Source organism: Oryctolagus cuniculus, chromosome 12 (assembly GCF_964237555.1).
Source record: "Oryctolagus cuniculus chromosome 12, mOryCun1.1, whole genome shotgun sequence".
In the NCBI taxonomy this organism is placed as follows: Eukaryota; Metazoa; Chordata; class Mammalia; order Lagomorpha; family Leporidae; genus Oryctolagus; species Oryctolagus cuniculus.
Genome location: NC_091443.1, coordinates 74818987 through 74828510, shown reverse-complemented (window position 1 = coordinate 74828510; position 9524 = coordinate 74818987). Strand labels below are relative to the sequence as shown.

General features: G+C 50.4%; 1 protein-coding gene across 1 annotated transcript; it reads left to right on the top strand.

Annotated features, from left to right (window-relative positions):
• Window positions 1–641: 641 nt before the first annotated feature.
• On the top strand, window positions 642–3534 carry BCL2L10 (BCL2 like 10). The gene is made up of 2 exons (XM_008268994.4): window positions 642–1161; window positions 2860–3534. Exons 1-2 carry the CDS (start codon window positions 733–735, stop codon window positions 2992–2994), a joined length of 564 nt encoding a protein of 187 aa, XP_008267216.3. The 5' UTR covers window positions 642–732; the 3' UTR covers window positions 2995–3534.
• Window positions 3535–9524: the final 5990 nt, after the last annotated feature.

The window sequence follows — 9524 nt, the reverse complement described above, 5'->3', positions numbered from 1 at the left end:
CCCCCCCCCCCCCCCCGCCCGAGAACTCCCCTGTCTGCTGCCGCTTGTACCACATCCAGATCAACGCATCTCCAACACACCTGGATGCTTCTGTTGGGACAACATCTAGAGAGGACGAATAACTGTGGCCAAGGCCTCCAGGCAGGGCTGTGAGGAACCCTTGTCAACTTCACCTTAAGAGGAGCGGTGGGGGGAGGGGAGGTATTCGGTGCAGGGGTTAAGATGCAGCTTGGGACACCCACACTGGTACTGGAGTGCCTGGGTTCCAGTTCCGGCTCCACTTCCGCTTCCAGCTTCCTGCTGATTCGTGCCCTGAGAGGTAACAGGTGATGGCTTATGTGTTTTGGTCCCTGACACTCATGTGGGAGACACGGATTAAGTTCCTGGCTGCTGACTTCTGCCTGCATTGTGGGCAACTGGGAAGTGAACCAGCAGGTGCAAGGTCTTTCTACCTTTTAAGTAAACTTTTTAAAAATTATTTTACAAAAGCAGTCTAAAGCCGGGCTCAACTTGATTGTCCCTTAGATTCTAAGGCCCCAGGCCCAGAGCCGAATAATAAGCCCAAGTCTCACACTGCGCCTGATTGCTACACGACACAGGTGAACACGCGAAAGGCTGGGCCTCGCCCTCCGGACTATAACAGGTGCAGCTGGGAGTCCCATCAAAGCCTCCTCTCCCGACCTTGAAAAACAAGGGCTGGGAGGGAAGTGGAGGCCCCAGCGGAGGCTGGCCATGGCAGACGCTTTGGAGGAGCGCACTGCGCGCCTGCTCACCGACTACCTGGAGTGCTGCGCCCGCGAGCCCGGCACCCCTGAGCCGCAGCCGTCCACGCCCGAGGCGGCTGTGCTGCGCTGTGCGGCCACGCAGCTTCGGCGGGTCCACTGGCCCTTCTTCTCCGTCTACCGCGGCTACCCCGGCAACCGCATCGAGCTGGCGGCGCGCGTGGCGGAGGCCGTGCTCTCCGACGGCCACGACCTCAGCTGGGGCCGCGTGGTGACGCTCGTGACCTTCGCCGGGACGCTTCTGGACAGAGGGCCGCCGGTGACCACCCAGCGGGTGAGGAGGAATGAAATCGCCCGGGACTGCCAGCGCTTGGTGGCCTTGCTGTGCGCTCGCCTCGCAGGGCAGCACCGCGCCTGGCTGCAGGCTCAAGGCGGCTGGGTAAGCACGACGCGCGCGCGTGGGGACACGGGGTGTGGGGCAGCCGGGGATGCGCCCGCGAGGCCAGCACTGGGTGGAACCCGGCGGGGCCAGTCTCTCCAGCCCCCGAACAAGATCTCTTGAAAGCAGAAAGGCTGGTTTCAGAGGGGCTGGAACGTTCCGTGTGGAGGCCAGGGTGCCTCCTCTCTGGGCAGCCATACAGGCAGCCGTCAGCCTTGCTGGCTGGCTCTCTTAGGCACCCCCATCAGAACCAGCCGCGCGCGGACCGATTGATCGCAAAGTTGCGGGTAACCGAAAGCCTTGGAAATAGAAAAGCAGCCCCTTGCCCAGCCCCACAGCACTCAGAGAGGAAGGCCAAGGGATTAGGAAGTGCGCGCGGTCACCAAGAGGGGGCGCTGACTGGGGCTGCCGTAACTACTAACTGACCGGCCACCGGCTCCCCCCGTTGGGGGATGTTTCCCAGCTACTACCTTCAGCTGAAGTCCTTCGTCTGAGGGCTGAGCTAGAAGGGCAGGTCCTTCGGGGCGGTAATGATCGAGGAAAGCCACGCCTTTGATCCACACCAGACCTGTTGGATTCCGAGCTAGAACCCCTGTTTCTTCCGTGTTGCATGGCTGAAGTGACCTGAGTTACAGGGTACATGTAGCCACACTGTTAAAAGCATTGGCTTCAAAAACCATCCAAAATGTAACTCGGGCCTCCTTTAGGTGCTGAGCTGGGGACCATTGGAGGAGGGCAGGGCAGTATAAAGTGTCAGCCGGTTCGTGATGTCTGGGCTGGTCCACAGCCTTCTGGGGCTGTGAACTCCCTTCAGCTGAGTTTCTAAGAAGCCCCCCTGAGCCTCTGGTCTTAACAAGGCATCTCCAACACCCCCACCCCCACCCCCACCACGGCTCTCTGCACCTAAAGGGCGCTCTGGGAGGTGGACATGGTTCAGTTTCCTTTGGGGAGGATAATCAACATTGTCTCAGGAATAATCTCTCCAATCAAGAAGCAGGAATCTCAGATTGGGGAAACAGAATTCTCCCTAGCCTCTCTCCACCATCATGGAGTTCAAGTCCCTTCCTAAACAGAATGGCCTGCTTAGTTGCCTCAAGTGGTAACTTAATACAGTGATCTGTTAGCTTCCCAAAGCGCATCTGTCCTTTGCTCAGAACACAGTGTCCCTCTTGGTTGGGAGTCCACATGAATGTTCCCGCTCTAAGTGACACAATTAAACGGTGGCGTCGATCCACAGTGTTGGACTACTTTGTAAAAATCCTAATCCACCAAAGGTTCTTAATTACAGGTTGCTTGTTGGTCAGAATCTTTTTATGTTTTAAATTTTTAATTTTCATATTATTTGAAAGACAGTTCTTCTGCGGGTTCATGCCCCAGATCTCTGCAATAGCCAGGGTTTGGCCAGACCTAAGCCAGGAAACGCAGAATTCAATGGAGGTCTCCCACAGGAGTGGTGGGGACCAAGCCCTTGAGCTGTCACCTGCTGTCTGCCAAGGTGTGCATTAGCAGGAAGCTGGAATCGGAAGCCAAGGAGCTGGCACTCCAACCTGACACGGGTGCAGGTAGCACAAGTGGCCCCTTACGTTGTGCCGAATGCCTGCCCCTTCTTTACTTTTTAAACCCAAGAGCTCTTTTGTTGTTCCGTCTGGACTCTCCTGCCTGGGAGCCATCTAATTCTCGTCTCCCCACCCCTCGTAGGATGGCTTTTGTGTCTTCTACCGGACTCCCTTACCGCTGACCTTCTGGAGAAGACTGCTGGTCCGCACTTTTCTGTCCTGCTTTGTAGCTACAGCCTTACTCTTCGCCTGGACGCGCGTGTATCGTGAGTTGTAAACTTTTCTACTTGCCCAACTGTGGCCAACTGAGTGATGGCTGAAGATGTGAGAACGAGGCGAGCACCTTCCTGAGACATGGTGGATTCCACGAATACAAGGAGCCCTGGGGCCATGGTGTGGTCTGTGGCTTAACCCATGGCAAGAACTCGGAGGTCTTAGGACAAGGACACAAATGGTTCTTAGAGTGAAGGAAATGGGGATTCCAGAGGTTCACTGCTCCAGAGCATTTCAGAACAGACTGCATTCCATCCAGTAGAAAGGAGGGTGCTATTGCTGTGTGTTGGATAAGAGGGAGCTCAAGCCTGTGGCATTTCTCTGTGATTTTATGTGCTGCTGACTGACTTTGCAGGACCATGGTTCAGGGTCAAGATGATCTCCCAAGGCAGTCTGGGTCCCAATTAACAAGGACTATAACGTAAAACCTTTTATAAGGAATTCTTTGAAATCAAATTCCTGGGACTTGAAATAGGTTTTATATAATTAATATATTAACTTTTATGACCCTAATTTTTTAATAAACTTATATCTTTTTTAAAAATGGTTTTCCTCTGATTCAATCTGCCTTTATTGTTCTTAAGAATAGCAAATTGATGACAGTTTCCTTTTTATTGTATCTCTTTTTTAAAAAGACTTATTTATTTTTTGTAAAGCAGAGTTACAGAGAGAGAGGGAGAGGTACAGAGAGAGATCTCCCACCTGCTGGTTCCCTCTTCAAATGGCTTCAACAGCCAGACCTGGGCCAGTCCAAAGCCAGGAGTTTCTTCCAGGTCTCCCACATGGGTGCAGGGCAATTGAGCCATCTGCTGCTGCTTTCCTGGGTGCATTAACAGAGAGCTGGATCAGAAGTGGAGCAGCCAGGACTTGAACAGGCGCCCATATGGGATGCCAGTGCCACAGGCAGCAGCTTTACCCACTATGCCACAGCACCAGCCCCTTTTTATTGTATCATTAAATAAAGAATCATGATTTATTTTAAACATTGCTGAGGTGTGTTTGATGAAACAGGATGTAAGCCTCAGCCACCTTTAGTTCCTTGCCTGGAAAGGAAATTAAATTCCCTGACAGACCCCTTTACCCTTGCATTCTGTCAAGAGACCTGGTCAGTCCCACACTGTACTCCCCCCCGATCCAACCTTCTGCGTTCTTTTCCAGGTTTGTAAGCCTGCAAATAACCTGTATAAAGAAACTCTCCCCAAACTGCTGTCTCCCACCTCCAGACCCTTAGCCCATCCAAAGATCTATAAAGCCCAGCCCACTGGAGGACTGGGCCCTCAGCCACATTTCTGGTTTGTGTGCACGCCGGCAGTTGGCCACCTCTGCAAATTTATTTTTGCCTGGATAAATTCATTTTGGCTGCAAGTCCTCTCCTGTCTCTGTTCTGCACCCCTTTTTCTGATGGTGCTTAGAGTTCCTTCTTGTCTTCCTCCTTCCATTCCGCAGTCAGCCCTTCACCTGCAAGGTGAACAGCGCGGTGCCCTCCAGGGCTTCGTGGCCTTGACTGCACCTGGATTTTACAGAACGAAACCAGTGCTGGGCTCTTGCCGTCTGAATGAGTTGTCTTCAGAACGTGAAGCTCTGCCTCACTCTGCTGGTGTTTGCCAGCACGTCCTCTGTTGTAGGATATGCTCCAGCACTCTACATTTTAGGGTGTTTTCCCTTGTTTCAGGCTATTAGAAACAACGTTGCATGGACATTTTCTGTGCCTCCTCTGGCACACGTGTGTGATTTAGCTGTCAGGAGAGCTCTGGAATGAGAAGCTGAGTCACAGTTTAGATATAAAGCTGGGCTACTACCCAATTACATTTCAAACAGAGTCCACCAGTTGACATTTAGACCAGGACCAGGGGGTGCAAATGTTTAGTCTTCACCCTCTTGCTAATGTGCAGTCTTCCTAAACGTTTGCCTTTATAGATTTGGGCCATCTTTAGGAAGATCGTCTTTGTCCCAAGACTGTAACATTCTATGTTTTTAGTGTAGTATGAAATAGGACTCACCCTTTCCAGGAGCTGGAGCAGACATTACAGCATTGTCCTTTCTCCCCCTACTGATGAGAACATACCCTGTACTTTATTCTATTGACTATGCTGAGTATCTCAATGACTGTGTTCACAGTATGTTGAAATCTCTGATGGAATAAATCTAACTCCTGCCATTGTTCTCTTTAAAAAAAAATACTTGGGGGGCCAGCACTGTGGTGTAGTGGTAAAGCCACCATCTATAGCACCAGCATCCCATAGGGGGGCCGGTTCCAGTCCCGGCAGCTCCTTTTCTGATGCGGCTCCCTACTAACATGCCTGGGAAAGCAGCAGAGGATGGCCCAAGTCCTTGTAACCCTGCACCCATGTAGAAGACCTGGAAGAAGGTCCCAGCTCCGGACTGGCTCAGCTCCAGCCATTGTGGCCATATGGGGACTTAACCATCAGATGGAAGACCCCTCTCACTCTGTCTTTCAAATAAATAAATAAACAATTTGCTTATTTTTACAAGTTGATCCTAAAAAAGAATGCATTTAGACATTGACTTTTGGATTTTGATCAGAATGGGATTGGATCAACCTAGACATACATAGTAGCTTTACAATATTATGTCTTCTAAGAACAAGGACTGGGGCCATCGTTGTGGCGTAATGTGAACTGCAATGCTAGCATCCTGTGTGGGCACCAGTTTGAGTCCTGGCTGCTCCGCTTCCGGGCCAGCTCGCTGCTAATTCGCCTGGAAAGTGGCACAGGAGGCCCAAATCCTTAAACCCCTGCACCTACATGGGAAACCTAGATGAAGCTCCTGGCTCCTAGCTTTGGCCTGGCCCAGCCCTGGCTATTAGCCATGTGGGGAGTGAACCAGAAGATGGAAACGTGCCCTTGCTCTCTCGCTCTCATTCTCGCTCTCTCTGTAACTCTGCTTTTTGGATAAATAAATTTTTTTTTAAATGCATATTTTATAAAAAAGAACACGGACTTATCCATTTATTCAGGTCTCTGACAGCTTTCTTCCTGTAGGTTCCATGTTCTTGCCTGATGTGTTTCAGCTTCGGCTTCTGTGGCTATAGGGCATAGAATATGTACAGGATGTTGTGAGCCTTCCAAGAAGCCATGCCTTCTTGTGGTGACCCCTTAGGTTTCTCATGGAGTTCATTCCTCCTCTGTTCTTAGACCCCATGATCCTGGTAGGGTCAACTCCACATTACCCCAAGAGGGGGCATGTGACTCAAACTTGGCCTAATAGAGCCCATTGCTAAGCAGAGCTACCAGGACTCAATGCCAGGGTTTCTGTGGACACTCTTGGATGAGACCCTCTTGGCTGGAGTCTCTTCTGCATGGACAGAGGTTGACTGGAAGACAGGTGCACAGAGATTCACAGGCAGAATGGAGTGTAGAGTGTGGAGTTTGGGTGCCATTGCCTAAATCTCACAATGTGGTTGTACCCAAAGCTACTTGGAATACAAGTTTCCTTTTCTGCTCAACCAATTTTTATTGCAAGTGAAAATCAATTCAGTCCTGAGTCCCAGAATCAATTTTTCCCTATTACATTTATAATTTGGTTATGGCTGCCATAAAAAATTTTAATGTAGATTCTAAATCTGGCTATCTTGAACTCTCATTAGCTCCAATTAATGTGTCTCTTTCAACAATTATGCTTAATTGTTGCTTCCTTGATTAATTGCATAAGTTCACGGATGGTGGTGACAGCTGCTTTCTAACTAGCAGGAATTCCCTTGATTTCTGGTCTGTTGATGGTTGTCTTTTCTTCTGGAACTTCCCTTCACTCTGACAGTTTGGGAGGACAGAGCTGCAGTGGCATTGCTCAGACCACCCTAAAACCTGGCCTTGCTCAGGTTCTTGGAGTCAGCTGAGGCTTAGGGACACCTGTGTGCATCCTCCGAGGTAAGAAACCGTCTCCTAAGAGTGAAAGTGAGCAGGAGCGGAATGGTGGAGCGGTGAGGACCTCCAGTTACAGACGTGTTTTTGGCTAGGATGTCTAGCTGCAAGGAAATTGTTTTTTCCCATATGGTAGTCACTTCATTTTGTTCTATCATGTGGATGTTTATTCCACAAACCAAGATTTCTGGGCTCTTGAGGGGAAGAATGGTTAGCACCATGGAGCACTGGCTGCCATGGTGGTCCAGTCACCCAGATGCAAGTTCAGAGTGACGTCGTCATCATCAGCCTCCAATAATCATTCTCATGGGGTAAGAGTCCTGAAGTCTTGGAGAGCAAGAACTTTTGGCCCAGTGCCCTACCCCTGCCTGCTTTGAAGGACCGTGCATTTATCTTAAGTTCCTCCTGCATCTTCAGCCTCCATTTTTCCTATTCTCTTGTAACCCCTTGGGAGCCTGTCCCCTCTTTCCCAGCTGCTTTTGCTGGCCCACACCACTGCCACTCCCAGGATGTATTTCCTCTCCTGTCATGAAGCGTCCTCTGCTCCATCAAGCTGCCTTTCCTGCCTCCTGTTCTTCAGGACTTAGCAACTCCTCCCAGCTCGCCAACGGGGCTTCATTTTCGCATGCCCCCAATCCGTCTGCAGTTCTGCTCCCGGGAGTGTGCTAGCCAAACACTCAGGGGCAGCTTCTTGTTCAAGATGGTGTGGGTGCCTCATCGCCTCCACTGGGAATGGTCCAAGCCCCCTGAGCTGGCTTTCCTGCCTTACTCCCCCTCCTCCTGCCAGTCTACCTGCTGCCCTGGGATTCAGCCTTTGAACCTTTCATTTGTTCACACATTCTCCATCTCTACCCACCCATCTCCGCTTGTTGAAACCCTCCAATGCCTACATTGACTGGGATTTCAAGAGTGTATGTCCTTGGTGCTAAGCACTGAGCACCATAGTTGGTTTTGCTGTGAGCATGAGGATATTGTATTCATTTCCAATCCAGGTTCTTGCCTCACAGAAAAATTCTAAGTGGAGACACCGATAGGGTCTCAAGTGATACCAGATTTATTTAATAGAGAGAGCATAGTTACGCCTGCTCTGGGCCACCCCACACAGAGAAACACCTGTCCTGCGTGTGCCAGAGGAATGCACAAGGCTGGGGGAGAGAAAGGAAACCTGAGTAGTACCCCCAACTGTGGTCAGCACTCTCCCCATTGGACATCTTCATAAACTTCACATAGAGCTTAATCTCCATGTATCCTCATGACAGCTCCCATTCTTGGTCTCGGATAAGACACAGGGACATCTGGGAAGGTGGACATCTGATTGACAAAGTTAACCTGCCTGGCTGTGAAGATGCCAGATCACTCAGACCTATCTAGCTGCCAGCCTATCACTTTCAATTGCTGCCTTGTATTTTAGTTTTTCCTTATCTAACTGTCCCTCTTCCATTCTCTCATCTCCCTCACATGAACTACAAATTATTGACAGCAACACAAATCCTTGTCTTCTACCAAAGCTCATTACCAATACAAAGCCAAGCATGCCTGGAATCAGACACCTGAAGGCCTTTGTTTTTTGTCACTGGCTCTCTGCTTAGAGAATCCCATTAGTCCGTTGGTTCATGACATTCTCACCATTGCTGTCTGCGTGCATGGCCATCTTTATTTTTAAGAAAATAATCATGAACCCGCCACTCATCTTTATTATTTGGGATGGCTGCCATAACAAGAGACGGGGTGTAGATTCTAAATCTGGCTACCCTGAACGCTCATTCGTTTTAACTCATGTTGCGTTTTTAACTCTTACACCTCTCTTCTCCTTGATTAATTGTGTAAGCTCGTAAATGGTAGTGATCCCTGTTTCCCACCTAGCAGGAATTCCTGCCTTGACCAAAACATATTTGTGGGGAGCAATCCGGACTGGACTAAGTTACTGGAATTAAGACTTATTCTATGCATCTGCTCTCCCACAATATGGCGCTGGGAGAGAAGAAAACAGCTTCTACACAGCTGCCTCCAGTTCAGCCAATAAACTGTAGGACCTGCTCCTGATTGGAGGAGAGCAGCGTACTCGGCGTGTGGGCAGCCGAGTTGGGATTGGCAGAGGAGGACTATAAAGGAGGAGAGAGACGGCATGCACCAGGAACATCTAAGGGGAACATCTAAGGGGAACACCTGTGCAGCCCCCGAGAGAGCCGGCCGGCGGTGTGCCGCTCCCCTGCGGAAGTGGGGAATGTGGCAGGGGGAACCGCCCTTCCATGGAGGTGGAAGGGACAGTAGCCAACCCGGGAAGAACCAGCAGCAAACCCGGGAAGGGCCGAGCAGACGAAAGAACAGCGCAGGGTCCTGTGTCGTTCCTCCATGAAGAGGGGGAGCGACATAATGGTGCCGTGACTCGGATAGGAAACCTAGGACGGATAGGAAACCTAGGACGGATATGAAACTTAGGAGGGAAGAAACGGGAAGAAATGGGAAAATTTCGGAGAGAGAGACTAGCAAACAGCCTAGGGAAAAGCCGGACGAAAAAGGTGCCGGAAGAAGCTATTGAAAGCCTAGGCATAGACTCAGATACGGACTACGGGGGGGAGCTGGGAGAAATCTCTAAAGTCGAAAGCGAAAGTGAAAGCTAGAACAAACAGACTCGGATACGGACTGTGGGGAG

What these genes read in the sequence shown, in the direction of transcription:
- BCL2L10 (XM_008268994.4), top strand. Translation starts at nt 733, where the DNA reads ATGGCAGACGCTTTGGAGGAGCGCACTGCGCGCCTGCTCACCGACTAC. An exon ending in TGCAGGCTCAAGGCGGCTGG is followed by an intron (nt 1,162 to 2,859) that starts GTAAGCACGACG and finishes CACCCCTCGTAG; the next exon opens with GATGGCTTTTGTGTCTTCTA.